Source organism: Rhamphochromis sp. 'chilingali' (assembly GCF_963969265.1).
Source record: "Rhamphochromis sp. 'chilingali' genome assembly, chromosome: 22".
Classification (NCBI taxonomy): Eukaryota; Metazoa; Chordata; class Actinopteri; order Cichliformes; family Cichlidae; genus Rhamphochromis; species Rhamphochromis sp. 'chilingali'.
The window spans coordinates 30,980,925-31,003,006 of NC_137950.1; the positions used below are offsets into that span (position 1 = coordinate 30,980,925).

The window sequence follows — 22,082 nt, forward strand, 5'->3', positions numbered from 1 at the left end:
ACCGAGGCCCAGAATAAGAGAAGGGGATTATTAAGAACTGGGGTTGGTGCAAAGCCACTCTAGCAGAGAGCTGAAATAAGCAGGTTTTGCATTTCCGATGGGATGCTTTCAGTGGGTTCCACCCTGAACGCAACCCTGTCCACCTGCAGGGGGCGTGGCTCAAAGCAGTGAAGCATTTGTTTTTATCACTTTCTCTTGATTCTCATTTAAATTATTTTTTTGGAAGAACACATAAAATCATTCACTGTCATGTTTGAGCATCTTCGTCTCCTAGCAACAGACTCCTGTCTGAATCTTTTTGGATGTAAACAATCAACTTCACACTAAACCTCTGACAGTACGTTTATTATTGGCTCGCTGTTATTACTGGGTTTGATCGCTGAGGCTTCCTCCTGCATCATGGACGAGTCTGCGTTGGAGCGATACTTCAATGAGTTCATCGCTAACGTGAGTTTTCATTTTTTCAGCTGCTGGTTTAAAAATCAAACCGGTAAACTGCCGCATTTCAGACCTGAAAATCAAACGTGGAGAAAATTTCAACTCTGGTCCACTCGTCTTCACAGAAGTGATTGAATCCAGACACAAGCCTGTTAAGGTCACGCCAAAGTGTATCTTTAGATGATGATGTGCTGCAGTCGTCACAGACTATATACTGAAACTAGCCAGCTAACCTGCTAACTACTAACAGCTGGGTGTTAAACTTTAACCTGACACCACGGTGAACAGTGACCAGTCGTTTCGCTGGAGAGGAATTCAGACCATTTTTGAGTTGGACTGATTTCAGGATGTGAAGGTTGGACCTGGAGTTATCGACACTGAGCTTGTTCATTTCTGGACACCACACAGAGCAGAAACATGTAGCACCACGTTAGCACATAGGCAGATTCTCTTCTTGCTGCAGAACCCCAGGAGGACAGAGGATGTCAGCGAGGAGGTCGGTGAGGAGGAGCTGTTTTTCAAGTTATTGCCTGATGAGCTCCTGACACTGAACACGGTCACCTGTGACGATGCAGGTACGACAACAGAGCCGACAACACTCTGCACACGGTGCGATCATGACTGGGTGGAGCGCTGAGCAGTGACCGAGCTGCATCCATATACTGTTAATCCATAACTGCTAATTAGCACTTAGTGACAGTTGGTTTTGGAGCCTCGAGTGGACGTCAGAGGAACTGCAGTTTGTGGTACTTTCAGCTCTGCTGCTCTTGTTCGTGCCTCAGACAGGATCTGTAAGAAGGAGGATCGGACTGCAGAGAGCGGGATCGCCGGCACGCAGTCACGAGACAGCAGCTCCCAGAATTCCTCAGCAGAAGCTAAGCCCACGTGTGCGTCCTCCTCGTCTGAACTGAAGGCCCTTCCTGTTAAACCCGGGACCCCGGAGGACCCTGAGACACTGAAGGAGAAGTCGTCGAATCTCGCCCCAGTGATATGGTATCACCGCAGAGATCACAGTCTGCTTCTGTCCAATGACGGCTCTGCGGCTTGAACACGCAGCTGTGACTCTTGTGTTTTTATGTGTTTGCGTGCAGTAACGTCATCTCCACAGTGGACCTGGGCTGCTGTTTGGACCTGAAGTTCATTGCTCGCAGGATGTGGAACGTGCAGTACAAACCACAGGTGCAGAGACCTGAACGCGTGATCTACGTGAAGACATAATAAGCCCGGCACTGGTTTTCATTCTTGCTGTTTTTCAGTATTTCACAGGGATCATCGCTAGGATCCGGGAGCCAAAAGCAACAGCGACCATCTTCCGAACTGGGAAAATCATCTGCCTGGGAACCAAGAGGTTTGTCTGGATTCACATCTCCTCAGACTATGGTGCAGCACGGTGGGTTTCCAACCATCTCCTTGCTTCCTCTTTCTTTTAATAAGTGTGGAGGAGTCGCGCCTGGCGGCCAGGAAGTTTGTCCGCAAACTGCAGAAGTTTGGCTTTCCCGTGCACTTCCTCAACTTTAAGATCCAGAACATTGTAGCCTACTGCCAGACCTTTCCAGTGGATTTAGCAGAACTGCAGAAGGTCCACAAAGGGCAGTGCAGGTCAGGAGATAAGGACTCTGAGTAGAGGCTAGACCCAAACAGGGATGCAGGTTTGAAGCCCAACTTTGAGCACATCACGTGTCAGTCAACGCTACTCTGTGCTAGATCAGGGGTGTCAAACTCAAATACACAGTGGGCCAAAATTCAAATCTGGAACAAAGTCGCGGGCTAACATTAATATTTATTTAAAAAAAAATCTTCCTCCAGATATGAGAATGAATCTTTTCTTATGGACTCGAACACGTTTTGCTGAAAAACTGAATATGGAACAAGCAAAGCTTAATACTAAACAATATATATATTAGCTGTATAATACCAGTAGGCCAGCTCTGATAGTCATTTGGTATGGCTTCGCGGGCCAAATGTAATTAGGCTGCGGGCCAAATTTGGCCCGCGGGCCAGAGTTTGACACCTATGTGCTAGATGATCTGAGACAGATGCTGACTGATGGCACTTGCTTTCAAATTTTGTTGAATATGAATCCCATTTTCTTCGGTCCCCGTGACGATGCTTTAAAGAACTTTAAAGTGGTTCAACACATGATGTGAAATGTGCAGTCACGGATACTTTGAAGCACTTGTGAAGAAAAGATGTAGACAGCATGCAGTGCTGGGGAGTAACGGAGCACATGTACCAGCGTTACGTATTCAAAATACAAAATATGAGTAACTGTATTCTGTTACACCCAAATGGAAAAGACATATATAAATCTTATAAAATTTGTGTCTGTCTTGTGTGAAACCTGTATGAAAAGCATATAAGAGTGAAAACAGATATAAGATCCCTTGAAAAATTATATAATGAAACTTGTATGTTTTGGATACTTACTAAAACAATGTATGAAAGTAATCAGAAAGTGGCCACTTTCATGAGTAATCACATATAAGTTTTTACTATTTCTTTTCCATATGGGCAGTTACTGTTTAAAAAGGTGGTATTCAGTTACTTTGGTTCAAGGTTCAAGGTTCTTTATTTGTCACATGCATAGTTATACAAGTATAACACACAGTGAAATGTAGCCTGACACGCTCCTCGACATGTGCAAAAATGGGGGGGGGTGTAGAGCAAGAACATTATATATATATATATATATATATATATATATATATATATATATATATATGTATATAGTATATACACTGGGTGAATGTGCAGTAGTAGCAGCAAGCAGGTGAATTCTGTACATTAATATGAATAGACATCTGACTATTTTACAGGATAGACAATATAAACATATTTAAAATTAAAGGAATTGAAATGTACATTGTGCCTTGGTTTAGTGTCTGGAAGAGTCCTGACTCAGTCAATTATAGATGATGTGAGAGGGCGGGTGTGTGTGTTTAGGGCACGGATGGCTTGGGGATAGAAGCTCCTCTTGAGTCTCTCTGTCCTTGCCCGGAAGATGCGGAACCTTCTACCAGATTGCAGAAGTTGGAACAGTTTGTTGCCAGGATGGGACGGGTCCTTCAGTATCTGCGCTGCTCTAGTCCGGCATCTCCTGGTGTAGGTGTCCTGAAGCGGGGGGAGAGCAATCCTGCAGCAGCGTTCTGCTGTACGGATCACTCTCTGGAGAGCTTTTTGGTCCTTCACACAGCTGTTCCCGAACCACGATGTCATGTTCTGTGTGAGGATGCTCTCCACAGCGCCTGTATAGAAAATCCTGAGGATCTTTGGAGAGACCCTGAACTTCCTCAGTTGTCGTACTTTGTTGAAATAAATGGATTACACTCGGTCTTTTTCTTTGGTGGTAATTCCACGCCGGTGGAAACCCAAACAAAACGCGCATTAAGAGGCTCTAATGCCCGAGTCTCAATCTCACGCCCCACGTCACCCCTACTTGCAGCCGCATAATGACGTGAAGAAATATTTTTTAAAATTATTGTTCCAAAAATGATTTAACCTCCTGAGACCTGAACTCTTTCATGGCATGCAGTTTTCTTTGCTATTTGGGTTGATTGGGACCTAAAGAATGTAAAAACAAAGAATTACCAGATTTTCTTTTTCCTAATTTTTGTTTTTGAGAAAAATGAGATCCACATATGAGGACATTTGTTTCAAATTTTGATAGAACAGCGGCAGCATAATGTCCTCGTAAGTGGATATCAGGCCCTTGTAGAGAAAAATGTGATGTCCACACATGTGGACGCCAGGTCCTAGGAGGTCAATATGAAGGCAATAGGCAGAGTGTTACAGGCATAAAGCATGCAGCCTCATGGGCAGTGTGGCCCAGCTGTGAGTAAGCTGTTAAGACTCGACTGTACGCTGTGTTCATGTTTTACTCTGAAACAATAAGTCCCGTTGCAGCAGCCTTTCAACGCCTCTCTCTGTCTCTCGCTAGCAAAGTCGACCCAGACAACAAAGTAAAGCTAGTTTTCAGCTACGAGCCCGACACGAACCCGACGTATTAGCCAGAGGTCCCTTTACTACGGTTCGGAGCCGCGGACCTGTTTTATATACACGAGGAATAGTTTTCTATACGAGATCGCTGCAAAAAGTGCAGCCTTACCTAATGTCCACCTACTGTTACTCATTATATTAAGATTTAAACATCTAGCTGGTGTTGGTGTGGAGAGTAACCTTCAGTAATAGTAATAAATCACATTCATGTAGTTGTAAAAAGCTTGATAATATATTAAGTAATCCAAAGTATTCAGAATACGTTACTCACATTCAGTAACGCAATGGAATACGTTACAAAATACATTTTGGGGCATGTAATCTGTAATCTGTAGTGGAATACATTTTAAAAGTAACCTTCCCAACACTGACAGCATGGTCAGTAAATTAGAATTAATGCCATTTTTTGCAGACACCGTAGTGGGAAAGTTCCCAGAATCATCCCGGGCACAGTTCAGTCAGACTGGATAGTAAACGCTTCTAAACTGGCCAGCTCCCACTGAGCCCTGGAGTCGTTTTTCTCCAATATTTCTCTCCCAGTGTGTCTGCAGCAGCCTGTGTTTCGTTGCATGCTACGTAGGAGATCGCTAAACTGTGGAGTGTGTCCTGAAATGATTGTGGAAGGTTTTAGTTTCTACGTCGTGGAAACTGAGAGGTTTTAGTCTGTGTTCTTCTTTCTACAGTTATGAGCCAGAGTTGCATAACCGCCTCATCCTCAACCCGATTACCGGCATCAGAGTGTCCTTCATTTCGGCTGGGTGCATAAATGTGTGCGGTGAGCTTGTCCACACGTCACAGTTCAATTAAAAATGCTGCCCTGTGGTGAAAACTGACTGAAAAACTGACCTTTGACTTTTGTGGACGTCATCATGAGTGTGTGTCCATGAAATATCCTGTGTTACACTCCAGGAGCTAAAACCAGGGCTGAGGTCGATGCAATCTTTCAAACCATCTGCAGAATCCTGAGAGAGTACAGGTGGGAGCGAACATGCAGCGGAGCTTTGATTTCAAAGCCAAACTGATGTTAGAGGCAGACATGAATAAACTGACGCATGAGCGCCACTGCACTCCACTGTAGTTCCTGATTGCACCACTAGATGTCAGCACGGCTGCAGGCCGCTCTCAGTCAGTGGTTTAGAGACGTGCAGCTCTCGCCGTGTACCTCGTGTGTGTTTGCATTACTCACTCACAGGTGAGGTCAGGATCACCTGAGAATGAGCAGGAGGCCTCTGGGTGGACGTGACCTGCTGCTCGTCCATCAGAACGGCCAAAACAAGAGTGAATAACACATCACTGCATCCTGATATCCTCTTAAACAGGTTCGTTATTTACAACCTGCCCTTCATTACATCACTCAACATTCAGTCGGCATGGAGCTCAGATTGGACGGTTTGGGGGTTTGGTCGAGTTTCCGTCATAGTGCATGCTGGGAAGTCTACTGGGATCGGCCTCGTTACCTGACGTTTTACTTTGGTGGGCGTGGCTGTGAGCCTCACCTTTCCTGAGGTGGCAGGAGGTCAGATTCACGATGAGTCATGAAAACGCGTCGTTTGGTGTGTTCTCTGTGACCCGCTGACCGCGGGGATGGAGGCCCTTCCTGTCGTGTCTCCAGGGCTGCATCAGGAGGTGAGGTCATCCGGCCGCTGACACGCCCAGTCTGCATGAAAGCAGTGAATTATGGGAACACTTTCTCTCCTCTGAGCCTCTACGTGCTCTTCCTCCACTCACCGTCTGAGGCTCTCAGTCAGTTTCATCTTTTTTTGAGTTTCACATTTTGAAATTTCTTTTTCAGGTTTTTTGGAACAGCGACTGCTCATCGTGTGCTCGTGACCTCCTCGCCTCTTTGTATTTGATCTGCTCGAGCTGTTCGCATCCTGTCACTCTTGCTCCATTTGGCTCATGTCTTTCCCTCTCTAATAACATCCTCGACTTCCTCTGATCCTAATAATACCAAACAACAATCGTCCTGACACTCACACTTCCTGAACTCCCCACTCTCTCTCTTTCTTCTTCGACATCGATGCTCCGTGTTTGCTTCTCTGGTGGAAACGAGCTGAAAGTCATGTTTGAAAGTGTGAAAGTTTTTTTCTGTCCTTGTTTCCATTCTGTGTCCAAACAGGTTATTATGTAACAATTCTGTTAACATGGAAAACAAAATAAAGTCATAGAGGAAATGTGCTCAGTTTGGGTATTTTTTAATTTATTATCACAAACTGCCTGATGAGCTTATTCAGAGTCGCTGCTTTTTAAAAGTTTTGTTTATATATTATATTGCCTCTGACATTTACCACAAGCTCAAACTAGAAATCCCACTCGGGAGACTGAAACTAAAGGGAATGTTTAAAAACATTTGAAATGAATGAAAATAAAAATAAGAAAACAAACAGTAATAAAGCTTGTCTGAACAGAACAAACTGTCTGTTTTCTCCACAAAATCCAAATGTCTAAAAAACAGAAACATTTTTTGAATGAATCCACGTTTCTGAACTGAGCCGGCAGCAGGAGGAGGTCGGGGTCGATGGAGGACATAAAAAGACCTTCAGTGACGGCGTTTCATGTTTTTCTGAGTTCTGCAGCTGTAAAGTCTGACAGTTAAATTCAACCCAACAATCATATGACCCCCTATGAGCAGCACTTTGGTGACAGTGGGAAGGAAAAACTCCCTTTTAACAGGAAGAAACCTCCGGCAGAACCAGGCTCAGGGAGGGGCGGGGCCATCTGCTGTGATTGGTTGGGGTGAGAGAAGGAAGACAGGATAAAGACATGCTGTGGAAGAGAGACAGAGGTTAATAACAGATATGATCCAATGCAGAGAGGTCTGTTAACACAGTGAGTGAAGAAGAAACACCCAGTGCATCATGGGAATCCCCGGCAGCCTATGTCTATTGCAGCATCACTAAGGGAGGATTCAGGGTCACCTGGTCCAGCCCTAACTATATGCTTTAGCAAAAAGGAAAGTTTGAAGCCTGATCTTACTGTCCTGATGAGCGCTGAAGGGAAAGTTCATTTAGATAAAGCTTCCAGATCTCTGCCCAAACAAGAGCCTGGAGGCCGTCTGACCACGAGCTGCAGATATCAGAATCATCATCTCCTATTGACTGAAACAGGCTGTTTGAGCTCCTGTCTCTTTACCCTCCTCCAAACACACTTTGTTCTGATTGGCCATCTTCTGGAAGCCTGCTGATGGAGAAAGTTATCTGAGAGGTTATGTGACTGTCAGGTGACAGCAGGACATCAGGCTGGACCAAACGCAGGTAAGAAGGAGCTCACCACACAGTGAGCATTTAAACTGAGTCCAACAAGTACTTTTTGAAGTTTTCTCCAGTGAATTATCAGAAAACCTGTGGATGCCATTAAGTTCCTGCTCCTCAGTGCTTTGAGGCCATTCAGTGGTTAGCGTTAGCTTCTGGTTTACTTCTGCACACCTGCATGTGCAAAATGCCTTCATGGAAAATTCAGACTCCACAAGTTTTTTCTTCGTCCTGTTTCCAGGCTTCAGCAGTTTGGCCGGCCTCGCGGGGCCGCTGCTGTGACTGCACACTTTTAGTCAAAAGGGTTTTTTTTTAGCAACTGGGAGCTGTGAAGGTCCAAAAATGCAAAGTCAACTTTTCCACTTTGTTGTGAGCCAAACAACATCAGCATGTAGGATTACAAAGCACACCTGTATTCACAGGAAGGAAAGCACGAACTCGGAGCTGTGAGCTCCAATAGCTGCTAACTCACCACTTTACATGCACGGCCTGCAGCCATCTGTTGTACAGAGGAAGCACGGGAGGACGTCTCCGGAGACTCGGATCCAAAGCAAATAGCTCACATCATCCCTGACCCAGAAACGGATCTGGGAAGGAAGTGATTTAGCACTCGGGCGCCGTGCCTGGACGAGTGTCCCAAAGGTCAGGAAGAAAAATCAATCAACCTCCAAGGCTTCATTAGACACTTCATTTCGCCCCGATTGCTTTATCTGAGCAGGAAACGAGAACTTAAATCACTTCCACACGAGCTGAAGCTGAGACTTTAAGTCGTCTTCTCGTCCACAGGTCATAAAACTGATCTAGAAGCAGGAAAGTGCCTGTGTCAGATTTACGAAGCAGTTTACTGTAAAAATCTGTCATGGTGAAGTTTCACAGGCAGGCAAAAGCCTCATCTCCACTCCCGTCTTTACCCGTGAGTCAGCACAAATGCTGAACCCAAACTGCACATGTGGGAGTCTGAGATGCTGTGAAATGACCCACATCAGGCAGGGTTCTCCTCTCTTGGTCTCAAGGCCCCCCTGTTCCGATTCAAAGGGCTCATCGGGGGGCTGAGGCCCTGCTGTGACCCCTCATCAGCAAACGCCTTTGCAAAAGTCTTTCAAGGGCTGAAAATAAGGCCAGATGTTCCCAGCTGCTCTCAGCAGGTCACAGACTGAAGTCGCTGCCGTCTCAGAGGAGAAGCTGACATTCCTGCAAATAAAAATAAGGAGCTGCTTTTTGTCTGAACTGTAGCATCACATGAAAGCCGAACAGGCCACACGTGTCCACACTCAGACATCCGTCCTGCTGCAGCAATCCTAAAAAAGCTGTTCTCTCTTCCTCTCCTGGTTGGAGACAAACTTTATCCTGCAGTCAGCAGAACGCAGCAGACTCAAGTGCATCTGAACTTTTCCTTTCTCCTAATGTGGGCTGCACCTGCATCTCATGAGCTTGCTGTTCCAGATGTTGACCTGCAGACTTCCATGAGGTCAGAACCACAACCACCTGCTGACAGCCAATCACGTAACCCGCTAACTAACTTGGAAAATAAATAAACCTGCACAGGTGCGGTCTGTCGCTCCCTCAGTGTGTCTGAAAACGCACAACAGCAAAGCAGTGCCAAAAACTCTCAGACCTGTACACGGATAACCAAACATATGATTTCTTACTGCCTCACAGAGCTATGATGTGGGAATTCGACTTTATTTCAATTTATGCTTTATTTTAAGGAAAATTCCAGTTTCCTTTAAAACACGTTATTAACATAATTTAGGTTTCGTCTTGCAGCGAATGAGCTGAACATGAAGTAAAACGGTGCACACGTCAGAATCATCATCATCAATCTCACATTTTTAATAAATAATCAAGTATGTAGAAGTATTATTAGTGCAGCTGTGGCATAAAGCTTGCAGGAGGCAGTCTCATCCATTTGTTAAGCACTGTGAAAAAATAAATTATTGCTGTATTAAAAATGTTGTTGAATATGAAGATACCATCTTGTAAATAAGATGCAATCAGTGTGAAACTAGCACTGAATGAAACATCCACAGCTCGCTGCACCCATGTTAGGTCGTTATCTTTGCTTTGCGCCACGATGATGATTCACCCACATTAGCATTTAGGATTATGTGACATACGGAAGAAATATGGCGTGCAAGCAAGTTGCATTCCTTTAGTTAATAAGTTGAATACGTGACTGAGTTTGAGCCTTTCAGGCCCTGTGGTCATGTCCGGACGAGCGTGGACGTGAGTCTGTTCAGACGGTAAACAAAGTTCAGCTGATTGGTCCCAGATGTTAACACGAGTTTGCAGCTGCAGCACGGAGGCTCCCGCGCTCGCTGCCGATGTGGAGGAGCTTTAACTCCGGGGCGGAGGTCCTCTGGAGGAGTCTGCAGTCCCAGTAAGTAATGGTAACCATCAGGTTTTTTCATCATGCGTGCATTATTTTTCACTTTAGGTGAGTATTGTATTTATTAGTCACACTTTCCAACTGCCTCTTCAGACCTGGAAGCTACGTCTTAACCCTCGTTTGATCCTGGCAGTGCCGTTTCACATGACACGTTTGGGGCTCATCTGTAGCTGGACAAACGTGACCAGGCTCTGCACAGGTGTGTTTCAGTCACAGGTGTAAGAAGGTGACGCCTTTTTAGAGTCAAACAAGTCAGAGCAAAGAAAACCAGCAGCCTTTTCAGATTCCAGATGTTAGCCTGTGTTTTAAAGACAAATGTGGGAGTAGCTGTGGTGTCAATGCTGCAGAGCTGACAGACAGGAGAGCAGCTGAAGGAAGGAAAGAGTTAAACCTCTGCTTCCTCCTCGGGTAGGAGGTGGTATGGAGGGGTGGGTGTGGCGGCGGTGGTGGGGGACCTCTTCTTCTATTGATAGCCACGTTCCCCCCGTTTATTCCTGCAGTGAGGACGATGCAGAGCAGCGAGCCAGAGGAGGCTCCACGCCGAGGAGACCCCGACCTGCTCAGACTCAAACCGGCGCTCTGAGGGATGGACGGCTGCTCGCTGACACAGTAAGTGCTCCCAGCTTTCCCGTCTCCACACAATCACAGCAACAGCCGGGACTGTTTAGTCACGCAGGCTGCTGGAATGTCGGGAAAGTCCTGATTTCAGGGAGGAACGTTAAAGCCTCGTCCTCTCTCTGTGGAAGTCAGGCTGCAGGAACGACTGTCTGCATTTTTAAAGCTGCTTCTTCTGGGATTTTATTTTTCTTGAAGCAGATTTCATTTGACACTGTGTGCTGTTGTATCAATAATAATGTTATTTCTGCAGCGCAGCAGCTTTCAAACACAGTCACAGACGGTCTGTGTGTTGCAGCTCCAGCAGTGAGTCAGTCCCCACAGACTCACACGTTCATTTCCCCTTCATCACACCTGTACGGGGGAGGAGAGGCGGCTGTAACGCACCTGTGTAAAGGTTTGACAGGTGGGAGGTGACAGCTTCAGGCTCATGTAGTCTCAGGCAGTATCTTTACCTTACAGTAACGAGCACCTCCAGGCGACCGTTGTTGTGAGCTGCTCCATACAAACCAAACTGACCTCTGCATGTGACATTACCTGACCAATAACCTGGCTGCTGTGAGGTCACTGCACACAAACAGAGAAGCAGACGGTCACAGCTTCAGCTCTTTCAGGTTTGCGGCATTCGATCGTGCGCAGCGGTCTGAGCTCTGCACTCTGATTGGACCGCTGCAGAGGGTCGAATCTGCTGTGACTCCTGGAAAGGTTGCGTTAACACACCTGAACCATTCAGACCAGCAAACCACCAAAACGTCTACTTCTGTAGAGACGCTCTCACCCACGAGGATCAATCAGTTAATCATCATTAGCAGCTCTCGTGGCTACTTACCCTCTAAGTGCTGGTGAGGACGGCCTTCTTTCACACACTCGGTGTTGTTGTTCTATATCAGAACATTTTTAAGATGATTTTTTTGTCATGTCCTCTCACGCCCTTTCCAATCAAAAATGATTCAGTTAGAGATCTTTTATCTCTGATCCAGTATTTCCACATATTTCTGCAGTGATTTGGTGTGAGCTGTTCGGTGTGGCAGCCGTAGAGATGTCTGCTTCTCTGGACTATGGCAGGTCTGAATGACACCGCTCTGCTCAGAGCATCTCTCACAGTCACTCCAACGCGTCTTAATGAAAACGAGCTGAGCTGCAGCAGAAAAAGTCGTTGATTAGGAGTGAAAATAATGAGGTTACAGCGGGGCCGGGCCCTCGTTACGCCTTGCATCATTTCCTGTGATCTTTCACTTTCAGGCCACTCTCAGGCTGCCCTCCCTCTGCCTCACGTTAAGGCTTCGTTTACAGCAGAGGCTCTCGCTTCCGCTCGGAGAGACAGATGTCGCCACAAAGTGTGCCAGCGCCTCAACGAGCCGCTGACGCGTTGTAACATTTAATCTGTGAAAGTCGTTAGTTTGGCCTCGTTTCCACTCGAGCTCTGACCCAGCGACCCGCGTGATCCCAACCTGGTGCTGCACACATGGTCAGAGGCTGAAGTCAGGTGACCGTGAAGGGAAGGAGGCGTTGATGTGTAGCAGCTGTTTATCTTCTTGGCTGATGGTTTTAAACCAGCTGTGGAATAAAACAAAGTGTAACAATATCAGACATAAACGATGCTTTAATGTCTTTGATGTAACCAAAAACTTATTTCTGACTTCACAGCTAGCTGTTCTCTGATTGGCTGATCCCTGACACCTGCATCAAGATGGCTCACCTGTTCCTCGCCAGCAAGATCACAATGCCCGATGACCTCCACAGCAAAGGTGGCGGTGGCAGGGTCCCCCGGAGCGCCATGAAGGTGCCGCCGTCCATCTCCGCCGAGAAGCTGAGCCGGGACAAGCCCAGGAAGGATCGTAGAGTCGTCGTGACAACGCACGTCCCGCATGTCAATGAAGTCCAGCTTACAGCGGCGACGGGCGGCGCCGAGATGTCCTGCTACCGCTGCACCATCCCGTTCGGCGTGGTGGTCCTCATCGCTGGCATTGTGGTGACGGCGGTGGCCTACACCTTCAACTCCCACGGGTCCACCATCACGGTGCTGGGACTGGTGCTGCTGTCTGTCGGGCTGGGGCTGCTGGGCGCCAGCGCCATCTGCTGGAAGGTCCGACAGAAGAAGAAAAAGGACAAGCGACGGGAGAGCCAGACCGCCCTCATGGCGAGCCACGGGTACTGCGTGGTCTGAGCTCAGACCTCTGAAGTGAATAACAACACAAACTAACAGGATTTGAGACGCTTTACAAACTGCAGAGACCTCGCTGTGCTGTTTCCTCCTGCAGCTGACGCGAGGACAGCCGCAGATGTGAACGACGAGCAGAGCGAAGGACGCGTCTCGGACAAAACATTACTAATGGAGACGCCTTCATCAGCTGGAGGTGTTGGATGAGGAAAAGCTTGCTTTAGTGCTGACACAAAGAGATAAATAACACGTCATTAATTTTACAAATATGCTGATAAACCAATTTTTCAAGCAGAAATTCAGAATATTTTCAGGTCCCAGCTCCTCAATTCTGCCCGATTTCTCTGATTTATCTGTCGTCGAGGTTCTGGAGTACAAACATGTGAACCTCCAAACACCCACCCTGCACTGGGGGCCCATTAGAGGAGCCCTGAGCCCAGACAGGTGACCCGGTGGGTGTTCAGAGGTCTGGGTAACAAAATCAAAGCCCCTCAGGTTTATTGTTGGAGCAGGTAAATGGATTCGATCTAATTATTGCCAAAACATCAATTTTCTCAAAGACATAACTTAGCACGTTTGTAGTTTCCACACAGGACACGTTAGGATTACGGCTGATGCTTTTATTCTGAAAGTACCTGCAGCTGTTTTAGTGACATGAACCTTTAAGTGTTTGGCTTCAAAAAAATAAGATTTTGGATAATATGAGTGTTTAGTTGACAACTTCTTAAAACTCATTTATGATGCACAGTATCTAACTAAAGCTGCTAATAAGCTATAAAAGACATTTAAAGGTACTCTAACGTATACGTTTCTCTGAGTTTGTAGTTCTCGTCGGTCTAATTTGTGGCCTCTGACGTTTCCCCGGGATACACAGAGCATTCCTTCGGGACATGTCATCATGGTTTGATGTTTCTGGGTGAGACTGTGTTTCCCTCTGATGTTGGGTTCAGACTACAGGGAGCGTCGGATTAGATGGTTTTGTGTCACATTGGGTCATTAACATGTCACGAACATAAACATGACAATCATCGCTGCTCGCTGTGTTTCACAACCTGATAAAAGTCTCTGCACACGAGGACCGAGGGACCAACACAAATGTAATCATGTGCCGTGGCGTGCGCGGCAGAGCTCTCAGACCGCCGAGGACGACTTATCTGTGTTTCCGTCTGAATCTGAAAACCCGTTAAAAACCCACGAGGCGACTCAGGGCGGAGTCTTAACGAGATTAATGAATGACGTGAGCAGATCGCTATCCCAAACTCAAACCGGACTCCATGATGTTCTCCATACAAACAACGTGAAGAAAAACGACCTCCTCGCCAATTTATCCTGTAAGACGTTTATGTCAGATTTTGCTGTAATTGGAATTCTTGAGTTATGGTCGTAACGGCGAGTTGGACCTTTATCGCTAAATTAAGTGCTAACAATTCCCATCCAATCCTGCGATATCACGTTCATAATAATGAAACGCATGCACTACCTGGAAGAATCCGCCTCCAGGCTTCACCTGTCCCCGCCTTAATTGTTTTACATTAGTGGCGCCTTCTTGGAGGTGAAACTTGGTGGAGTTCCTTCTGTGGAGGTGGAGGAGACGAGATCCTCAGAGAAAGAGCTCCGCCTGGCTCGTCCGAGTGTTTCCCACTTCATCCATACTGTGGGATCATTGTGTGTGTCATAAACCATCAGATCTTCCATCTGATGACGTTCGTCAGCGCTTCGCGTCTCTGCGTTGGGGCCGACATCGCTCTATCGTGGAGTCTGAACCCAACACGGTGACGTAACTGAGCGACGTGCAGTGCTGAGGTCACAAATAGACCGATTCCTGACATGCATGCTACTCTGTGTGTTTAGTGCACTATGATGCAGATGTATCCACTGTATTAAAGCTGTTTAGCTCCTATTTATTCTGTTGGTGGACGTGTTCGTGTAAAATATTTGTTCTATTAAAGTCAGCCAAACCACACCACTGCTCTTGCATTTACTCACCGAGGATCTGCTTTGCAGAGCAGGTTTGAGACACGCTGCGGGGCTAAATTTAGCCATGTTTATGTTGCCTAGCATCGAAAAAGACACACAGCCAGTTAATAAAGTGAGGAAGGGCTGGGCGGGGGAGTCAGGGTTGCATCATCTGGACCAGAGCTGGTGGTGGCGGTGATGACGGGTAGCGGTTACAACACGTTGTCACTTGTGCAGTGCTAACTTTATCTCTGCTGGAGTGCAGCATCCTGGGAATGTGGGTGGACTGGGGGGAGGGACTGGAAAGAGAGATGAGGGGGTGCAGAGTGGATCATCGGTCTCATTCTTGAGGACACTTTGGAGGAGGTGCAGCGCCTCCTGAGCCTGACGGAAGGTGAAAATAGAAGCGATCTCAGAAGACGTGGACATGTTTAACCCCCCAGCAGCACATCAGCACCTTCCAATGATCACACGTCACTTTCACAAACATGGCCGACAGTTTACCACAGAGGTCGTTACAGCGCCTAAAACCTGCGACCTGCCGTCCTGAAAACACATCAGCTGACACACACAGCTGGTAAAACTCACGTAAAGCATGCTATTCAAACGGCGTCAGCTGGCCGACAGCTTAACTGCATCTGCAAGCTGCTTTGCAACCCAGCTCCTGATTTAACGTCGTGTCTGCTGCTTTGTTCAGTACTTTATCCTATGACACAGCGACTGGCACGACCAAAGTGACTGTCTAAGCTTGCAGTTTCACAGCCTTTGAAATGGTTGCCTTGAAGCCGGGACCAGGTTTGGTTCCTTTCCTCAAAGCTGCTTTGGTGCATCAGAACTGCGATAAGACGGAGCCAGTCTGTGATTGAATGGTGAAGCTGGTATAATCAGGCAATTAATGGCTAAATAACAATGAGATAGAAGAAGTTTTCTAACCAGAATAAAACCAGCTGAGTCGAGTCTCCTGTTGCAGACTGACTCAGATTGATTGCACCCTGTTGTCAGCGTTTATAAATTAGGCACTAATTATTACAAACCTGGGCCAGTCTGTCTGAGGACTACGAGTCGACTGATCGTTAGGAGACACGTCGCCTCCCACCAGGCAAGCTTGTTGCATGCTCCTCTTCTCGGTGACCAGGTACAATCGTTTACTGAATCGGTTGAAATAAAAGCAACACATCTGCCAGGTTTTTCTGAGTAACTGAGGGACACGAGTGCAGCGCTTCCCACTCCATGCCTTTCACCTGTAAGTGATCAGCCACGCCTCCCTATTATTGCAGATGAACAGTCGTCTCTGTTGCAGAGTGATGACGTACTGATGGTGGCTCCGGTCCGTTGTCTGTCGTCATCTTGGACCTCTGAAGCTGTTCATGTGCAGCATGAAACGTTAAAGTCAGTTTTAAAAACTTGGTGTGACTACAGCCCACAGGCTCAAATATCTCACTAACCTCGTGCAGTGGACGGTCATCTCAGATGTTCTGTTTGTCTCTGACCATCAGTGGCCTCAACATGAAAGAAGCAGAGCAGGAATGATTCATAGTCCAGATTGAATAAGCAGATTTTGGCCCTGACTGAATCATCAGCTTTTATTTGATATCTGCCAATCACACAACTGCTCAGTGTTTCAGGCCTTTAGACTCCCTGGAGTCTCGGGCAGAGCGGAGACATCACGTATCAAATAATCTGTTATCTAGTTCAGTTTAGTTTTATTTGCTTTTTGAATTATATCCAAATGAGGTGATTTCCCCCTTAAATAAACAAAGTGAGAAAGTGAAGATTACTCTGAGAGGGAACGTTAGAAATGAAGGATTCCTGTTTATGCTGAGTTGGATGCCTTCTCAGGCACAGTCTGCTGCGTCCTTCCTGCAGAGCTCTGGATGTTTACGTGCTTTCAGTTTGGTTTATTTGTCACAGAGACGATTAAATCATCCTCATTGGCCTCGCTGATGTCTGACCCTGATTCTGATTGTCAGAGCTTTGTGTCTCAGGCTGTGTGAGGACGGCTCAGAGGGGAAATGCCAATCCTTCCCTTCCCCTAACACAGTGACCAGCGGTGTAAGTCAGCGGCAGCGTGCCTGCTAAAAACACACCCCAGACTCCCGGCCGGAAAGGGCCTGGCACGCAAAGAGCCGGGAATCGGCACGGTTGAAAGGATCGGCCGGAGAACAGGAAGGAGTTTCTGCTCGAACACACCCTCTATCCAAACTTTGAACTAATTCCCAAAAAGGCGTGAGACTGCTCTGTCTTCAGAGGAGAGTCAAGGTCAGCCGAAGAGACCGAGTCAGGAACCATCGGGCCAGATCCTGCCGGCTGCAATGGATTTAAAGCTGTGGAAGAATCATAAAACCAGTGAAACTCTTTCTAATCTGTAAAGGCAAAACTTTTCTAGTCCTTGACCACCTCGACCAGGTGTCCTGATCACATGACCCAGCGCCGCACAGGCAGGGACGTAGGCTGACTGCTACATTTTAGGCAGCAGTGAATCAAATGTTTTAGAGATGTAAAAAAGTGTTGTGTGATAAAAGCTCAGACTCTGCCTGTCTCTGATGATGGTGTGCAGTAGGGGTGCAACGATACTCATATCGATATTGAACCGTTCGATACAGTGCTTTCGGTTCGGTACGCATATGTATCAAACAATACAAAAGTTTTAATTTATTTTATCAACTTTCCTTCTGACGATGCTGTCTGTGTTGAGCGCTCAGTGGATCTGTGCTCGACTACTCCACCTAGGCTGCACAAGCTAGCGAGACAGAAGCTAAGCTCGTTGCAACATGGCGAATTGAACCTCCCCCACTCTCATTCAGATCTGGCCTTTGGAACTATTTTGGTCTTCATGTGACGTATGACCCTGAAGGTAAGCGCGTCATGGACTAAAGTAAAACAGTATGTTGGATGTGCCACCCAGTGCTCAATTACATGGGTGGGAGCTAGTGTGTTAGCACTGTTAGCTCGTTAACGTGTTGGCCGTCCAGCCCCACGCACGGGGCGATCCGCGGTAACTCGTTAACGGAGATTTGCCGTGTTGTGGCGTTAACGTCATTTCAGATTAACGCTGACAGCACTAGTGGAACACAACGAACATGACTGCACATTTACTCCGACATCATCCTAGTGCAAAGACAAGTGGAAGCAGACAAAAACAACAAGCAGCATGCTACAAACTTTACCCGAGTCATTTAGACAGCCGTTAGCACATGATTCTCCTTATGGGGACCTGATATGTTTAATATGCTGCTGAGAATATAGCCCAGAAGAAGCGTATAGTAGAGCTTTTATTTTGGAAAGAGCCATTTCTCTGTAATAAACTCTCTTTTCCAAAGATGAGGGATTCCTCCATCAGATAGATTTATTATTTTTGTTGTTTCAGCAACATTAAATTTAAAAACGGTACTTTTGAGTTAAAATATATATTTATAATTTTAATAAATGACAAATTAAAAAAGCATGAACATTTTTTTTGTATCGAAAAAATATCGAACCGTGACACCAAAGTATCGAACCGTGAATTTTGTGTATTGTTGCACCCCTAGTGTGCAGGTATGCGGCGTATACGCAGGTGGGGCAGTATCCACCGTCCTCAGAGAGCTCGGCAGCTCTCAGGAGTTTTAATTTGCTCCTGAGGTGGAACGAGAGCTCTCACCTGGAGCTGCCGTGGTTTGTGCTGCAAACACGAAACGAGAAGCCTCGTTAGCGCGAGCTCAGAGTGTCGGCAGGTGCGATTACCTGTCAGTAGACGAGCTGCAGCTGCTGCTGACAGCTCGCCGATCGCTAATGAGGCCGGCTGTCAGTCAGAGCCGAAGCCTTCCCGCTGCCAGCAGCAGAGTCCGGCTAAAACTGGAATCTGACGGGAACGCTGGAGTCATCGGAGGACTCGGTGCAGAGTTATAAAACTCAGCCATCCAGAAATATCTGAGCGTGTTCACCGTTTCCTGCTAATTATCCACCTACGAGCAACAGGTAGAGGAAACAGTCAGCATGATCTAGCTGATTATTCTCTGCTGGGAAAACTGGAAGAACCGTCCATCACGGACTGCTTCCATGTTTTAAAGGTTACTGAACGCTAACGAGGTGTTTTCGTGTCACACGAGCAACACAACAATACCAGACGCCATGATGAACGCCGACTGCACCCGAGCCTCAGGCTGGTGCAGACTTTAGTAACCCACAGTGTGGAGCTTCACGTTACAGCAGGTCCACAAGTCAAGGTTAAAAAAGTTTAACAAAAGCCAAAAAAGGACACGGTTACGTCCATAAAATGACTTTTTATGAACAAATTCAATTAGACGTGTGATAAGTCCTTAAACCCCTGAGAAAGTCCTCTGAGAATCAATCAGAATAAGTCATTTATGGTTTTATTCAACATTTAGATTGATCAGATCTCTGATATTGAGAATAACTCCTGTGTGTAATGTCAGCTGTGAACACATCACAGTGATGACCGATCTCTCTGTCCACTCAGACTTTATCCTGTTAAATGTGATTTTTATTGACGCTGCCGTGGATTCATTACGTCTGTATTGAAAACAAAGCTTTAAATGAATAAAACAATTGTGAAACATTGTGACAGGAGACATTTTTAACTCGTGAAGTTTAGAAGCCGCTGTGTTTGTTTGGACTGGGAAGCGGAGGCTCTGTGGAGCTGCGCGGCCTGGAAATGATTTTGAACTGTGAAGGTTACGAGGTTAAGTCTTCATATCCTTCTCTGCTGGCGAGCAATACCCACTCATCCTTCCAGGCTGACTTAAAAGGAAGTCAGTTTATTACGCTGAGATTTAGAAATATATACGAGTGTTATTAAAGATGTTTGAGATAGACGAGGTGATGGGAGGGAACCAGAGTCAGTTTACATGATTTAGATTTGACAGACTTCTCTAAATGCATCACACAGAGTCAGTCTTTTCAAAATGAGACATGATGACAGACGAGATTTCTCTTAAACTAAGAAGAAGATCCTGAAAACAAACGATTATCATGTACACACAAGTGTCGCCCCCTGCTGGTCATTAGAAATAATGCCAGTTAAAGGGACATCTGCGGCGGTATCCCTTTTCAGATGTTTCATCCTGTGCACAGACCTAATTCGTTTGTTACAGCGAGACGAAGACAAAAACTAATTACAGCTGGAAGCGTTTCTAGATGTTTCTACCCCGAGCCAAAGGCTGACACTTAGACCTCAGTCACACCGGCTTTAGATAAGTTGGTGTGACTGAGACTCACAGAGCAGTTGGGGAGTGTTTGCTGGCGGCTGCTAGTTGAAGTTGCAGAGCGGCGTCTGCATTGTGTCTGATTGCTTTGGGCAGACGCACAGTCCCTAACAGCTCACTGAGAAGTGGAGACACTACATGTTTCACAAGTGCAGCTTTTGGTTTCTTTCCAAAGGTTGACTTGGTGAGTTCCACACAAGCTATGAGCGACTGTGGCGGTGACCAGCAGGCTTTTGGTGCAGCTTCTTTGCAACTAATTTAAGCTAGCAACAACCAGCACCCACTCACAACCAGTCAGGAACGTCCGTTTTTCCCTAGCAGACCGGCTTCAGGCCCATGTGACTGAGGACGCTTAGGGATGCAACTGTGAATGTTGTATTGCGGATGGACTGGAGCAGGCAGCAGTCACTGTGGGCGACACACTGGGAACACGAGCCCACTCTGACCCGGGATCTCAGCAGCCCACATGAACCAGATCAGACAGAAAACATGGACACAAAGTCCTGATTTGATACGAGGGTGACCTTTGATCTTTTTATTAAGGTAGATGTTTGTTAGTCGCTTAGCTGTTCAGGTTAGTGGGCGGGGCAAAGGTTAGCTCTGACCCAGAGACACTGAACAGAAACTTCTGTCACCTTTCAAAGTAAGCAGCCACATTTTACGGCTGATTCTGAGTCTCTGCTGTTAAAATGCAAAGGAAGCTGGCAGGGTGGGGTGGGGGCCTTACCTAAACACGCAGTTTGTCTTTGAATGAGCTCTGGATGCAGGATGCTGTGGTGGGAAAGATCGTGTGATAGGAGCCAGTTTCAGAGCAGAAGGGGCCCCAGCAGGGAGAGGCACTTCCTTTCATCCGTCACATCCATCTTCCCTCCTCGGCCTTTTCTCTGCACTCGGTTCTGTCCTCTGCCGCTGCTGAAGGATTTAAAGGTCTACTGAAACAGTAATGTGAGCATGCCGCTCCAGTTTGCCGTGGGTGTCGAGGCCCCACCGCGCTGCCTCAACACAGGAAGTTTATATTGTGTTTCAAAGAATGGCAGCTCAGGTTTGATGGCCATTGCGGGCCGCTGTCGTTCAAGCCTCGCCACCCTGAAAGGATCGTGATAAGAAGAATGAATGAGGTGACGCCACTTCCTCTAAACAACACAATGCTCTCCTTCAAGAATGCAGGTCCTGACCTCTGGAGGCGGCAGGGTCACGACGGTGGTCCACGAGCTGGACTATCTCAGTACCAGATGACGTCTCCATCAGCGCCACTGTGAGGCTCATTTAAACCAATCAGAAGAAGCTGAAAGTTTCCTTGTTCTTCACCCATAAATGTGCAGATAACTTTCATAAGAATACTGAAGAAAAATCTGAAATATTTAAAATATTTCAGATTTATTACATGTAAAGCTGAACTGTGATAACTCAAGAAGGAAGTCACCTGGATCTTCATTTCCTGCCTGCCACACAGCGGTCCACAATGATGACATCCTGATTCATGCAGACCAGCCAATCACCATTGTTGCTGTTTGCTCTGAGGCGTTTTCATGCTACAGATTTATCATATGAATATAAATCAAACTGCAGCCTGATTGTTACCTGACACGTGACAGCACCGCCTACACAGCAAAACTGCAGAACCTGGAAGTGACAGCAAGAAGAAGATCAGAGTTTCAGGTTCAACTCAGCAAGGACACTGTTAGAAATTCATACAATATTAAATATTTTATTGGAAACCATGATGGAGATCTGAAGCAGTAAATATCTGAGGATGAATAAAGGAAGATTAATGCTGTGACTTGCAGCTCCTGCAGGGTGTCACATCCACCGCTGAGGCTAAAATAAGATGAGATGTGTTGCAGTTAATTGTAGGCTACCAACAAACATCCAACAAGTCTGAGCTCCAGTTTTGGTGAGTGACATTCTTGAATTTTAATTGGATGTTACTGAGCACTAATTAGCCGGAGTCTGTGTGATGCTCGTGTGCAGTCTGTGGATGCAGATGGGTCTGTCTCTGCCCCCGGTGTCACGAGCAAATACAGAATGCAGTTTTTAATTGATGAGCATTTATGTCAGTTAAATATGTTCAC

General features: G+C 46.5%; 2 protein-coding genes across 4 annotated transcripts; both read left to right on the top strand.

The window, feature by feature from the left end:
- Positions 1–239: 239 nt before the first annotated feature.
- Positions 240–6,554, top strand: LOC308390902 (uncharacterized protein). Its single transcript, XM_080873266.1, is given in 9 exon segments — positions 240–324; positions 328–447; positions 902–1,013; positions 1,221–1,431; positions 1,530–1,617; positions 1,695–1,786; positions 1,873–2,037; positions 5,118–5,209; positions 5,344–6,554. Coding segments are annotated over 9 exon segments (1,068 nt in total). The 5' UTR covers positions 240–249; the 3' UTR covers positions 5,457–6,554.
- Positions 6,555–10,015: 3,461 nt separating this feature from the next.
- LOC308390686 (transmembrane protein 100-like) lies at positions 10,016–14,803 on the top strand. Of its 3 annotated transcripts, XM_080872924.1 has the most exons (4): positions 10,030–10,065; positions 10,168–10,273; positions 10,575–10,683; positions 12,337–14,803. In XM_080872924.1, the coding sequence occupies exon 4, from the start codon at positions 12,380–12,382 to the stop codon at positions 12,854–12,856; it is 477 nt and encodes a 158-aa protein (XP_080729050.1). In that variant the 5' UTR covers positions 10,030–10,065; positions 10,168–10,273; positions 10,575–10,683; positions 12,337–12,379; the 3' UTR covers positions 12,857–14,803. The 3 variants fall into 3 exon arrangements, with proteins under 3 accessions (XP_080729051.1, XP_080729050.1, XP_080729052.1); XM_080872925.1 differs by lacking the exon at positions 10,168–10,273 and having other exon boundaries at positions 10,016–10,065; XM_080872926.1 differs by lacking the exons at positions 10,030–10,065; positions 10,168–10,273 and adding an exon at positions 10,076–10,122.
- The last annotated feature ends 7,279 nt before the right edge of the window (positions 14,804–22,082 follow it).